The sequence below is a fragment of the Lithobates pipiens genome, unplaced genomic scaffold (genome assembly GCF_037356315.1).
Source record: "Lithobates pipiens isolate NorthernLeopardFrog02 unplaced genomic scaffold, aLitPip1_a1.2 Scaffold_1, whole genome shotgun sequence".
Taxonomy (NCBI): Eukaryota; Metazoa; Chordata; class Amphibia; order Anura; family Ranidae; genus Lithobates; species Lithobates pipiens.
In genome coordinates this window covers 95,626,050-95,641,036 of record NW_027507685.1, presented here as the reverse complement: position 1 = coordinate 95,641,036, position 14,987 = coordinate 95,626,050, and the positions used below count along the sequence as shown (strand labels likewise).

Here is a 14,987-nt window from a genome sequence, read left to right as displayed (position 1 = left end):
TGTATTGTACCTATGACTTTCTTCTATGTGGAGGCAAATAAAAACGTGACTGTTAAAAAAAAAAAAAAAAAGCATGTGGTGCCCAAGCGGCTGATGTTTTGGCCACGCGAGATACGCTTGAGACATATGTTGCAAATAGAAGTGGTGCGATCTGATGCACTCGTCTCCAAAGAGGCCCACACCAAAGAAATTTTAGAATAACGCGCAGAGGCAGCGTCCTGCACAGGCGGAGCATTGCGGTGTGATTCAGTCGGTGTGCTGTCCCTAAGCTGGCCCCCGGAGGGCATCCTGCCTCGTTGGAGATGTGCCTCCTCCTCCTCTCTTCTACCAGGCACCCATGTGGAGTCAGTGCCCTCATCATCCTCTACCTCTTCATTGCTGGAACAAACCTGGCAGTATGCTGCAGCTTGTGGAACATGACTGCCAGATTGCTGTCCCTTCTTGAGCATCCCCTCTCTCTGCGCTCACGCTACTGCCTTCCTCTATCTGAGTATCATCACCAGAGCCTACAAAACACTGGGCATCCTCCTGGAGCATGTACCCAACACTGTGCTCAAAGAGTTCAGGGGACTCCTCAGGAGGACGTGGTGGGCCTAGGGAAGGAATCACTGATGATGACATTGAGACGAGGGAAGACGATGCGTTGGCAGCTGCTTTGCTAGTACCCTGAGCCTGGGTGAGAGAGGATGAGGATGAAGAGGGCTTGGTCATCCACTCTACCAAGTCTTCGGCATGATGCGGCTCAACACGTCCAGCTGCCAAAAATAAGGACAAGCGTGTCCCATGGCCACGCGCTGATGACGATGCACCGCGTCCACGACCAGCACTGTTGTCTCTAGACACAGAGCCTGCTTGCCCTCTTTTATTGGCTCGTGCATGTCTCCCTCTCCTTGTTGGCCTTCCAGACATGGTAATGGCCTGAAGGGAGATGGGAAAACCAGCAATTGGGTAGTGTATACTGTGCTGGAGGCACACAACACCCACTAACTCCTGCAGATGCCTTTATTATAGAACACCAGCAATAAAGGGTAGATACAGGTGTATATTGTGCTGTGCTGGAGGCACACAACACCCACTAACTCCTGCAGATGCCTTTATTATAGAACAACAGGAATTAAAGGGTAGATACCGGTGTATACTGTGCTGTACTGGAGGCACACAACACCCACTAACTCCTGCAGATGCCTTTATTATAGAACAACAGGAATTAAAGGGTAGACACCGGTGTATACTGTGCTGTGCTGGAGGCACACAACACCCACTGACTCCTGCAGATGCCTTTATTATTATTATTATTATTAACGATTTATATAGCTCCAACAGTTTACGCATCGCTTTACAAAGTATAGGGGGGACAACACAATTACAGTACAATACAAAAGGTACAGGAGGGCCCTGCTCGTAGAGCTTACATTCTAAAGGGAGGGGGTCGTGGTACAAAAGGTAATAGCTGCAGAGAATGGTTTGATGGGGGTGGTTCGGGGACAGTTAGGTGGGTGTGGGATAGGCTTCCCTGAATAAATGAGTTTATAGAATAAATTAGTTATTATAGAACAACAGGAATTAAAGGGTAGATACCGGTGAATACTGTGCTGTGCTGGAGGCACCCAACACCCACTAAATCCTGCAGATGCCTTTATTATAGAACAACAGGAATTAAAGGGTAGATACCGGTGTATACTGTGCTGTGCTGGAGGCACACAACACCAACTAACTCCTGCAGATGGCAGATGGCTCAATTAGAGAAGAGCAATATAGGTAGATACAGGTGTATACGGTGCTCAGGGCACACAGACAACACCCAGAAACTCCTGCAGATGGCTGATAGCTCAATTACAGAAGAGCAATATAGGTATATAGGTAGATACAGGTGTATACTGCGCTCAGGGCACACAGACAACACCCAGAAACTGCTGCAGATGGCTGATAGCTCAATTACAGAAGAGCAATATAGGTATATAGGTAGATACAGGTGTATACTGCACTCAGGGCACACAGACAACACCCACAAACTCCTGCAGATGGCTGATAGCTCAATTACAGAAGAGCAATAACGCAAAATAGGTAGATACAGGTGTATACTGCACTCAGGGCACACAGACAACACCCAGAAACTCCTGCAGATGGCTGATAGCTCAATTGCAGAAGACCAATAATGCTAAATAGGTAGATACAGGTGTATACTGCGCTGAAGGTACACAGAAAACACCCACTAACTCCTGCAGACGCCGGAACACTACACAAGGCCGCCGCGCTGGCGGCCTTATATAGTGTGGGGCGTGTACTACACAGCCTGAGCTATGATGCCTGTGGCCAATCATGGCTCTCCTTGCTCGATGATTGGCCAAGCATGCGGGGTCACAGTGCATGCTTGGCCAGTCATGAGCCAGCAATGCACTGCGATGGCGCAGTGCATTGTGGGCTGTGAGCTCCACGCGAGCGGCCCACAGAGTTCTGGCTTCGCCGAACGGGCGACCAGCCGGTGTTCGAGTCAAAAATGCGTTTGACTCGAACACCAAGCTCATCCATATATAGCACTATCAACGATCATAATGCATATTGACAACACAAACAGAATAGGGTAAGCTTATCAGAGTTGCTAAGCGGTTTCCTTTGGACCTGATCAGCCACATATTTGAAGACAATTTACCAACATACCTACTTATATGACCAAACATATGTGTATAACCTTCCTTGAGTTCAAATGTTTGCAATGACGAGTACAGTTAATACTACAGCATACAAGCTGTATACTAGCTAGCTCTGTATGAAAACCGTATAATGAGTTTGTTGTGGAAGAACTTGAGTGGCATGCGCAAAGCTCTGACCTCAACCCTGCTGGAAATCTTTAGGGTGCATTGAATAGCTATTTGTGAGCCAGGTCTTCTCCAACATCAGTACCTGACCTCAGCCTTACTGAGTACTTTAGGAGTGAATTGGAGTCCCAGTTGTTGGCCAGGTCTTTTCATCCAACATCAATACCTGACCTCAACCCTACTAAACACTGTTGGGATGAATTGGAATGCCAATTGTCAGAAGGTCTTCTCATCCAACATTAGTACCTGACCTCAACACTACTGAGAACCTTTGGGATGAATTGAAATGCCAATTGTGAGCCAGGTCTTCTCATCTAACATCAGTACCTGACCTCAACTCTACTGAGAAATTTTGGAATGAATTGAAGTGCCAAGTTTGACCCAGGTATTCTCATCCAACTTCAAAACCCAATGTCAACCCTACTAAACACCAATGGGATGAATTGGAATGGCAATTTTGAGCCAGATCTTCTCATCCAATGTCAGTAGCTGACCTTTTCAAGTTTGTCTGTAGATATTTGTGTCCATTCAGCGAAATGTTCTTGGAGATTTGTAGAAGGCCTTTCTAGAAGAGTGGAGGTTGTTATAGCCACACAACTGCATAATAATGGCCATTGTTTTGGAATGGGATGTCCAATAAGCTCATATAGCTGTGATGGTTGGGTATCAAAAAACTTTTGGCCAGATAATGTATGTCATGGAAAGGACCAGCCACATCAATATCAAACACTTATAACTATGTGTCTGTAGATGGTTTTGGAGGACTTTATTTTTCGTTCGTAAGCTGTATATATATTAAGTAGGACTTTAAACTTATAGCTTATAAATACAGTGGTACTACAGTGGTGTAGTGATTAGCACTCTCACCTAGCAGTAAAAGGGGTCGCTGGTTCGAATCCCAACCAAAACACATACTGCCTGGAGTTTGCATGTTCTCCCTGTGCCTGCGAGGGTTTCCTCTGGGTACTCCGGTTTCCTCCTACACTCCAAAGACATGCAGGTAGGTTAATTGGCTTCGGTCCAAAATTGACCCTAGTGGGGACCTAGAGTGGGGACCTTGGATTGTGGGCTCCTTGAGGGTAGGGACCGATGCAAGTGTGCAATGTACAGGGATAGGGACAATTGTAGACACTCACTCAGGTTGAACTGGATAGACTGGTGTCTTTATTCAACCTTAACTATGTAACTATGTAACTAAATAAACAAATTGTACAAAATAAAAATGTGCATTATAAGGGTTATCGCAGATATGTTGGATGTCCCATTCATTTTTTTTCCTAGAGACTTTGCTGAGGTATTTTACATATCAACAATATAGATATTGCTCTCTGTCCACAAGTACACATGCAATGATGCTAAAAATATGTACTAAAAAAAAAAATAGGTATTATACCTGTATTTCTACAGGACTGTGAATGCTTAGAGCAGTTAACAATGTTAATCAATGCTAAGGAATCCTTGGCAAAAGTTTTAAGACACCTTCAGCTTGCTGTCTTGAGAGCTGGCACCATTGCCTCTATGTAATGCTTTTCTTTCATGAGGTTCCTCTTCTGGCTGACGTGTAACGAGCAAACGGCAGGTGAGAAGAATGCCGAAGACCAGTGCATGTGCATAACGTTTTAGTGGATCTCCAACAAGCTGGTGGAAAAACAGGACAATTAGTACCAAAAGCAGAAGGATGAAGTTAGCCACGTCTCTGGGTCGCCCAGGAACCAAAGTGAGGACAATTCCACAAGCGAGCTCTAAGGATCCAATGGTCTTTCGCATAATCACGGAAGAGATGCCAAGCTTCTTGAGTCCTGGTAGAGCCTTCAAGTAACTTTTATATGCCCTCCTCTAGAGAAAACAGAGAGGGGAAACTGAGCTATAATTAAGGTCGATGGAAACCCAGCCACTAAAATCTCAAAACTTCAACATGCTCATGTATTTTAAAAAGTTATGTTCAGTCTTATTAAAGGAGAATTCCAGCTTGGATCAAAGTAACTATGCATATATCATACCAGTGGAATCCCTCTAGAATGGAGATTTCCAAAGATATAGTTCTCCATGGGTGTCAGTTGTAGGAATTGTGCCCAATCATTAGTGTCATTGGGAGGGATAGTTCCTCATTGTTGGATTCAATGGATGGAATAGTGTCCCCAGGGCCAGATAAAGGCAAACATAGGCCACACCAGGCCAGTTTCAAGACCACTGCTCTAGAAGCTGGAAATCACTGTAGTATACACCGCTACTACAATTACCTCCTCTAGCTTCTGGGTCCTGTGCCGAGCAGCTTCCCTGGTGCACTCTGAAAGCAGAAGATTGGCCTCTGGCCACAGACGCCATTCAGAGTCCGCTTTGCATTTTCTCACGTGACGTAATGCTCTTCACCTCGTCTGATCAGAAAATATTTTTTAATTCATTGAGAAAATGCAAAGTATTCTCTGAATGGTGCCCACACCCAACGACTGACCTCCTACATTCAGAATGCAGCAGGGCAGCAGCTCGGAGCGTGACCCAGAAGCAGGTGGAGATCACCGGAGCAGCGGTTTGGTAGCAATATCTACTACCGTGATTTCCAGCATCTTGAGGGATTCCTCTGGTATATACATAGTTACATTGGTCCAAGCTTGATCAGTGTAACTATGTAAAAAATATCCATACCTGGAGTTCTCTTGTATATATGCAGCTTTATTTAAAATAAGCTCTGGTGATCCTGCCCTAAAGTTCCACTTTCAGCTATAGTAGCCTTTCTCAACCTTTTTTTAACATGGAGGAACCCTTGAAATTACTTTCTGGTTTCAAGAAACTTCTGACAATAATCACTACATCTATAGTTTTCTGATTATTAGCATGGTGGTCAGCGAGAAGAATACTCTTCACATTTGTGGTTAGTGTGAAGAATTATCCTCACATTGGTGGTCAGTGAGAAGAATGCGCCTTACATTGGGGGTCGGTGAGAAAAATGTTCCTTACATTAGTGGTTAGATGGAAGAATGCTCCTTTCATTGGGAGTTAGTGAGAAGAATGTTCCTTACATTGGTGGTCAGTGAGAAGAATGTCCCTTACATTGGAGGTCAGTGGGAAGAATGCTCCTTAAATTGGTAGTTGGTGAGAAGAACGCTCCTTACATTGGAGGTCAGTGGAAAGAATGCTCCTTACATCGGAGGTCAGTGAGAAGAATGTTTCTTACGTTGGAGGTCAGTGGGTAGAATGTCCCTTACATTAGAGATCAGTGGGAAGAATGCTTCTTACATTAGTGGTCGGTGAGAAGAATGCCCTTTACATTGCTTTTAGGTATGCCAAGGTTAGCCCCTGCGTGGGCGTTAGTATTTTTGTAAGCGCTTATGAAAATTGACAATAAAAAGATCTTAATCTCCTTTTGCACAGGCTGTCCAATCAGGTCCGCCTCTGCATTTTTCAGGCGGATCTGATCGGACAATCCATTCACCTTTATGGAGCGATGGATGTCAGCGGTGACAGGTCCGCTGCTATCCAAATGGATGGTGGTCCTATTTTCCGTCCGTCTGGCAGATTGGATGAAAATGGACAGGCGGTTCGTTTTCATCTGATCTCCCCATAGAGGAGAGCGGGGCTCTGACAGGTCCGTCTCTGCACAGTGAGCAGAGACGGACCTGTCAACCACCTGCTCAGCGGGGATCAGCAGATCGATCCCCGCTGAGCAAGCCGAGTCTGTCACAATGGACCTGCCCCGTGTGAAAGGGGCCTTATAAAAAATAAAATAAAATAGATAATGCAGTCATCAAGAGCTGGATCTATGCCACAGCAAAAATTAAGGGTCATGTCCAGTGTGTGGGGCCCATGCTGGAACTGCATGTAATGCACGCTTGACGGTTAAAGCAGGTGGTGAGGTAGTGACATATTGCCTCCTAATTGCCTGTCAAATGCAATATAGCCCCACCTTTCAACGAGCCAGCAGACACTACTTCTTCCTCAGGGAACCCCTAGCAACTTTTGGCTGATGTTGAACCCTGGTTATGAAAGAGTGCGCTAAAGAGTGACAACTGGATCCCAACTGTGTTCCTGCGTTGTCACCCAGATATACAGTATCTCACAAAAGTGAGTACACCCCTCACATTCTTTAAATATTTTAATCTATCTTTTCATGTGACAACACAAGAAATGACACTGGTCTACAATGTAAAGTAGTGAGTGTACAGCTTGTATAACAGTGTAAATTTGCTGTCCGTTCAAAATAACCCAACACACAGCTATTAATGTCTAAACCACTGGCAACAAAAGTGAAAATGACCAAATGGGGCCCAATTAACCATTTTCCCTCCTCAGTGTCATATGACTCGTTAGTCTTACAAGGTCCTAGGTGTGAATGGGGAGCAGGTGTGTTAAATTTGGTGTTCTCGCTCTCACTCTCTCATACTGGCCACTGGAAGTTCAACATGGAACCTCATGGCAAAGAACTCTGAGGATCTGAAAAAAAGAATTGTTGCTCTACATAAAGATGGCCCAGGCTATAAGAAGATTGCCAAGACCCTGAAACTGAGCTGCAGCACGGTGGCCAAGACCATACAGCGGTTTAACAAGACAGGTTCCCCTCAGAACAGGCTTCGCCATGGTCGACCAGAAAAGTTGAGGTCACGTGCTCAGCGTCATATCCAGAGGTTGTTTTTGGGAAATAGACGTATGAGTGCTGCCAGCATTGCTGCAGAGGTTGTAGGGGTGGGGGGTCAGCCTGTCAGTGCTGAGACCATACATTGCACACTGCATCAAATTGGTCTGCATGGCTGCCGTCCCAGAAGGAAGCCTCTTCCAAAGATGATGCACAAGAAAGCCCACAAACAGTTTTCTGAAGACAAGCAGACTAAGGACATGGATTAGTGGAACCATGTTCTGTGGTCCGATGAGACCAAGATAAACTTATTTGGTTCAGATGGTGTCCAGCGTGTGTGGCGGCAACCAGGTGAGGAGTACAAAGACAAGTGTGTCTTGCCTACAGTCAAGCATGGTGGTGGGAGTGTCATGGTCTGGGGCTGCATGAGTGCTGCCGGCACTGGGGAGCTACAGTTCATTGAGGGAACCATGAATGCCAACATGTACTGTGACATACTGAAGCAGAGCATGATCCCCTGCCTTCAGAGACTGGGCCGCAGGGCAGTATTCCAACATAACGACCCCAAACTCCCCTCCAAGATGGCCACTGCCTTGCTAGAGAAGCTGAGGGTAAAGGTGATGGACTGGCCAAGCATGTCCCCAGACCTAAACCCTACTGAGCATCTGTGGGGTATCCTCAAACGGAAGGTGGAGGAGCGCAAGGTCTCTAACACCCACCAGCTCTGTGATGTTGCCATGGAGGAGTGGAAGAGGACTTCAGAGGCAACCTGTGAAGCTCTGGTGAACTCCATGCCCAAGAGGGTTAAAGCAGTGCTGGAAAATAATGGTGGCAACACAAAATATTGACACTTTTGGCCCAATTTGGACATTTTCACTTAGGAGTGTACTCACTTTTGTTGCCAGTGGTTTAGACATTATTGGCGATGTGTTTAGTTATTTTCAGGGGGCAGCAAATTTACACTGTTATACAAGCTGTACACTCACTATTTTACATTGTAGACAAGTGTCATTTCTTCAGTGTTGTTACATGAAAAGATAGAAGTAAATATTTACAAAAATGTGCGGGGTGTACTCACTTTTGTTAGATACTGTATATGTGCCCCTCATGGAGACTACAAGCAGCCATGCTGACACAGATTGCACTATTGTCACCACTAGGAAGTCATTCCAATGCAATAATGTCCAGCTGTCCCTGGAGTGAGTGAGTTGATGCACACAGGAAGTGGCTGAAAGAGTCTAGAGGAGATTAGCAGGTATAAACAGTAATTTATTTAGCAAACTATAGATGGACATATAACCGTTTAGATCAGGGGTCTACAAACTTTCTAAACAAAGAGCTAGTTTACTATCCTTTAGACTTCACGGGGGCCGGACTGTGGTCTGAACGATCGGATTTTCCGACAACTTTGTGCGAACGTTTGTATGCAAGACAAGTTTTGGCCAAAATCAGTTGGAAAAAATCCAATGGATTTTGTCATCGGAATGTCCGACTGCATGTATATGGCATAAGTCTTGTTAACCTGCTGCACGTTTTCACCAACAAGGTACACACTTGCAGAGCACTTGAAGCACAAGTTCTAGTTGTCACTTTTATAACTTGTAGCAAATTTGAGGGGCAAGTCCCTGGCAAGAGCAAAGTTGCAGTGGTAAGTCTACAGCAAGAGCTCTGCAAATCTACAGCAGTGTCCAAACTTTCTAAACAAAGGGCCAGACTATTGTCCTTCAGACGTTAGGGGGGGCCAGACTGTGGTCCCCCTGAGAGTAGCAAATGCCCAGAATCAGTGGGTGTAAACAATGCTTCTGGCTTTGTGCCCAGTGGGATTAAAAAAGAAAAAAGGCATAGCAACTCTGGTCAGTAGGAGTGGGAATAGTGCCCTGTCACTGGTATTGGAGGCATAGTGCCCCATTATTGGTGTCATTGGGAGGGATTGTGTCCCATTTCTGGTATCAGTGGGAGTGCCCCATTGCTGGTATCAGTGGGAGGGATAGTGCCCCATTGCTGGTATCAGTGGGAGTGCCCCATTGCTGGTATCAGTGGGAGTGCCCCATTGCTGGTATCAGTGGGAGTGCCCCATTGCTGGTATCAGTAGGAGGGATAGTGCCCAATTGAGGGTATCAGTGATGGGGATAGTGCCCCGTTGATGGTATCAGTGGGAGGGATAGTGCCCCGTTGATGGTATCAGTGGGAGGGATAGTGCCCCGTTGATGGTATCAGTGGGAGGGATAGTGCCCCGTTGTTGGTATCAGTGGGAGGGATAGTGCCCCGTTGCTGGTATCAGTGGGAGGGATAGTGCCCCGTTGCTGGTATCAGTGGGAGGGATAGTGCCCCGTTGCTGGTATCAGTGGGAGGGATAGTGCCCCGTTGCTGGTATCAGTGGGAGGGATAGTGCCCCGTTGCTGGTATCAGTGGGGGGGGTAGTGCCCCCGTTGCTGGTATCAGTGGGGGGGAGGTAGTGCCCCATTGCTGGTATCGGTGGGGGGGTGTAGTGCCCCATTGCTGGTATCAGTGGGGGGGGGGTGTAGTGCCCCATTGCTGGTATCAGTGGGGGGGAGGTAGTGCCCCATTGCTGGTATCAGTGGGGGGGAGGTAGTGCCCCATTGCTGGTATCAGTGGGGGGGGATAGTGCCCCATTGCTGGTATCAGTGGGGGGGGATAGTGCCCCATTGCTGGTATCAGTGGGGGGGATAGTGCCCCATTGCTGGTATCAGTGGGGGGATAGTGGCCCATTGATGGGGTATCAGTGGGGGGGGAAGTGCCCCATTGATGGTATCAGTGGGATGGATACTGCCCCATTGCTGGTATCAGTGGGAGGGATAGTGCCCCATTGCTGGTATCAGTGGGGGGGGGGGGATAGTGCCCCATTGCTGGTATCAGTGGGGGGGGGGATAGTGCCCCATTGCTGGTATCAGTGGGGGGGGATAGTGCCCCATTGCTGGTATCAGTGGGGGGGGGATAGTGCCCCATTGCTGGTATCAGTGGGGGGGGGATAGTGCCCCATTGCTGGTATCAGTGGGGGGGGGGGGGGGGTAGTGCCCTGAGGGCCGGATAAAGGCAAGCAAAGGGCCACAGTTTGAAGACCCCTGCTCTACAGCATTACATTTTCAGCCACAGGGACCATGACTAGGGATGACTATCGCACAACATAACTGAACCAGAACTTTTTCAAAGAAAGTTGATCTGGAGTCACGCAATGCGGACTTGCTGCAATTGTACAAACAAAGATGCGAAGCAATAGCTTAGCAAGTCGTTTTCAAACTTGCAGCACAAATTGCTTGCTATCTGGGGGTGGCACCTGCAGCCTCCACAGCGCATTAAAATACCCAGAATTTGACGCTGCACTCATTTTCAGCCTCTCATCATTTTATTATTTTTATACAGAACCCTGAAAAAAAGAAGAGGTGGCACAGCAAAAAAAAAAATATATATATATATATATATATATATATATATATATATATATATACACACATACATACATATACATACATACATACATACATACACACACACATATATACACACATATAAAAAAAATATATATATATATATCTACACACACACACTATATTCTTCACAGTTAACTGATCCCTGTAGGCTCATGTGCTAATCCATTAAGGGTTATTGCTCCTCTTCTTATTGAAAGAGAAATCCCACAATAACCATGAGACCGGAAGAAACGGGGACAGGGGGGGGGGGCGTTCGGTTGTGCATTACAATCTATTGCGTACAGTATCTACGGGCAATGGCCAGAAATCTATTTTCATGATAAGTCAGACATTTTTTTTTTTTTTTTTATATATAAAGTACATATTAATAATCTGAATAAAATCACAGTCATTAATGCTCCACATTTTAGATTGACCCATTATTTAAACCTTTACATTTTAAAACCTTTTTTTTTATATATTTTATAATATAATATTTTTATTTATAATATGATTTTATATAATATCTGATATGTGTTATAGAATATTGAGATGATAGGAAGAGGAAAGAAACATTGTAAAAAAATAAAATAAAATCTATTGCAAAAATAAATAAATGAAGTAATATACAATGCAGAGTACAAAATGCGAACACTTTAGGTCCTGAAGATGCATCCCGTGCTCTATATGCTATGGAAGAACAAACCATAGGAATTGTAGGTAGAGCACAACAGCATAGAAATGTTAAATGTTATTAAAAAATACCCTGCATGAAATGACAAATTACTTCATTACCAATTTTTTTTTGTTGTTTTTTTTTCCAAATCTTCATTTATTTTTTTCCCACCCTTTAAAAAAAAACGTTGTGTTCCCTCTACATCCTTGCACTTTCCCTAGCCTTTCCCATTGTCTGCTCTTCCTTACCATCTCATTGTAGGCATCCTTACTGAGCCTGGGGGTCAGTTTAGTCATTCCCATGAAAACGAAGAATAGGCCAAGAGCCACTGAAAGGGAGACAATGGTGATTGTACGCGGGGAAGCCATGGGGTCGGGTCTCACCTATTTTGCCTGTTCACAGTCAATGGCCCCCGCTGGTAACAGGCTCTGATTTTATAATGACGAGCGCCTGCGTGCTCCAGATTCATTTTCTAGGAAGCCGCGTGGTCCTAAAAGGCTTCTCAGCGGTGACTGCCTGGTAACAAGTACTGCCTTTTGAACCATCTTTTCCGAATGGCCATCGCACTGCAGAAACCTACGGTAAAAAAGAGGAAGTGATGGAAGACGAGAAATAAATAGTATAAGAACGTAAAAAAAAAAAAAAAAAAACATAAAAGAAAATAATATGCTCATATTAGGTTATCAAATAACAATAACATTCACACAAAAATAAGTTAAAATGTATAAAATATACTGCATGATTATTGTCTACTTGATACTTTATGTTAACAAAATGGCATACTAGGAATATGTTACCAAGGAAACTGTTATCTTTTTATCTTACTTAGAAGGTTGTCTCTGTTGTGTCTAGCTGCAATGCATAGATTGGATGTGAAAGTTAAATTTGGGAAAGAATACATTCTCATTGTATGTATGTAAATTTCCCCCTAAAAAATGTAAAAAGCAACATTTATATATATATATATATATATATATATATATATATATATACACATATACAGTGCCTTGAAAAGTATTCATACCCCTTGAATTTCTCCACATCTTGTCATGTTACAACCAAAAACTTAAATGTATTTTATTGGGATTTCATTTGATAGACCAACATAAAGTGTCACATAATTGTGAAGTGGAAGGAAAATGATAAATGGATTTCAAAATGTTTTACAAAAAAATCTGTGAAAAGTGTGGTGTGCATTTGTATGGCGCCCCCCCCCGGAGTCAATACTTTGTAGAACCCCCTTTCTCTGCAATTACAGCTGCAAGTATTTTTGGGGATGTCTCTACCAGCTTTGCACATCTAGAGAGGGACATTTCTGCCCGTTCTTCTTCTTTGCAAAATATCTCAAGCTCTGTCAGATTGGATGGAGAGCGTCTGTGAACAGCAATTTTCAAATCTTGCCACAGATTCTCAATTGGATTTAGGTCTGGACTGTGACTGGGCCATTCTAACACAGGAATATGCTTTGGTCTAAACCATTCTATTGTAGCTCTGGCTGTATGTTTAGGGCCGTTGTCTTGCTGAAAAGTGAACCTCCGCCCCAGTCTCAAGTCTTTTGTAGACTCTAATGCCACGTACGCACAATCAAAATTTCGCCAAGCAAAAGACAGATGAGAGCTTTTCGTCTGAAAATAAGACTGTGTGTATGCTCCATCGTAATTTTGCTGGCCGAATTTCCGCCAGCAAAAGATTGAGAGCATGTTCTCAATTTTTCAGATGGAAAAAGTTCTGATCGTGTGTATGCAATTCCGACGTGCAAAAACTCACGCATGCTCAGATTCAACTACAAGACGGAAGCTATTGGCTACTGGCTATTGAACTTCCTTTTTCTAGTCCCGTCATAAGTCATCGCGTTCCTGACGGTCGGAATTTTGTGTGACCGTGTGTATGCAAGACAGCTTGAGCAAAATCCTGTCGGAATTCTGTCGGGAAAAACATCAGAGCTTTTTCCAACCAAAATTCCAATCCTGTATACGGGGCATAACAGGTTTTCTTCTAAGATTGCCCTGTATTTGGCTCCATTCATCTTCGCATTAACTCTGACCAGCTTCCCTGTCCCTGCTGAAGAAAAGCATCCACACAAAATGTTTCGCAGCAGGGGTGATGTGCAGTGTTAGTTTTCCACCACACATAGCATTTTGCTTTTAGGCCAAAAAGTTCAATTTTGGTCTCATCTGACCAGAGCACCTTCTTCCAGGTTTGCTGTGTCCCCCACATGGCTTCTCGTAAATGGCAAACAAGACTTCTTATGACTTTCTTTCACCAATGTCTTTCTTCTTGTCACTCTTCCATAAAGACCAGATTTGTGGAGAGCACGACTAATAGTTGTCCTGTGGACAGATTCTCCCACCTGAGCTGTGGATCTCTGCAGCTCCTCCAGAGTTACCATGGACCTCTTGGCTCTTCTCTGATGAATGCTCTCCTTGCCCGGCCGGTTAGTTTAGGTGGACGGCCATGTCTTGGTAGGTTTGCAGTTGTGCCATACTCTTTCCATTTTCAGATGATGGATTGAACAGAGCTCCGTGAGATGTTCAAAGCTTGGGAGATTTTTTTATAACCTAACCTTGCTTTATACGTCTCCACAACTTTATCCCTGACCTGTCTGGTGTGTTCCTTGGCCTTCATGAATCTGTTTGTTCACTAAAGTTCTCTAACAAACCTACGAGGGCTTCACAGAACAGCTGTATTTATACCTAAATTAAATTACACACAGGTGAACTCTATTTACTAATTTTGTGACTTCTGAAGGCAATTGGTTCCACTAGATTTTAGTTAGGGCTATCACAGTTAAAGGGGGCTGAATACAAGTGCACGCCAAACTTTTCACATATTTATTTGTAAAAAAAAAATTGAAAACCATTTATCATTTTCCTTCCACCTCACAATTGTGTGACACTTTGTGTTGGTCTATGACATAAAATCCCAACAAAATCCATTTACGTTTTTGGTTGTAACATGACAAACTGTGGAAAATTTCAAGGGGTATGAATATTTTTCAAGGCACTGTATATGTATATATGTATGTATGATATATATATATATATATATATATATATATATATATATATACACAGTGCCTTGCGAAAGTATTCGGCCCCCTTGAACTTTTCAACCTTTTGCCACATTTCAGGCTTCAAACATAAAGATATAACATTTTTATTTTTTGTGAAGAATCACCAACAAGTGGGACACAATTGTGAAGTGGAACGAAATCTATTGGATTTTTGAAACTTTTTTAACTAATAAAAAAATGAAAAGTGGGGCGTGCAAAATTATTCAGCCCCCTTGCGTTAATACTTTGTAGAGCCACCTTTTGCTGCGATTACAGCTGCAAGTCGCTTGGGGTATGTCTCTATCAGTTTTGCACATCGAGAGACTGAAATTCTTGCCCATTCTTCCTTGCAAAACAGCTCGAGCTCAGTGAGGTTGGATGGAGAGCGTTTGTGAACAGCAGTTTTCAGCTCTTTCCACAGATTCTCGATTCTCGATTGGATTAGACT

At 44.1% G+C, this 14,987-nt stretch overlaps 1 protein-coding gene across 1 annotated transcript; it reads right to left on the bottom strand.

The window, feature by feature from the left end:
- Nucleotides 1-3,957: 3,957 nt before the first annotated feature.
- Nucleotides 3,958-12,027, bottom strand: TMEM35A (transmembrane protein 35A). Its single transcript, XM_077465190.1, has 2 exons — nucleotides 11,736-12,027; nucleotides 3,958-4,652 (listed from the first exon to the last, which is right to left on the bottom strand). The coding sequence occupies exons 1-2, from the start codon at nucleotides 11,853-11,855 to the stop codon at nucleotides 4,287-4,289; spliced, it is 486 nt and encodes a 161-aa protein (XP_077321316.1). The 5' UTR covers nucleotides 11,856-12,027; the 3' UTR covers nucleotides 3,958-4,286.
- Nucleotides 12,028-14,987: the final 2,960 nt, after the last annotated feature.

Excerpts from the sequence above, each read along its gene's own strand:
- TMEM35A (XM_077465190.1), bottom strand. The coding sequence starts at position 11,855 with ATGGCTTCCCCGCGTACAATCACCATTGTCTCCCTTTCAGTGGCTCTT. Across the intron at positions 4,653-11,735 it reads AGGATGCCTACAATGAGATG|AGGAGGGCATATAAAAGTTA; the intron begins GTAAGGAAGAGC and ends TGTTTTCTCTAG.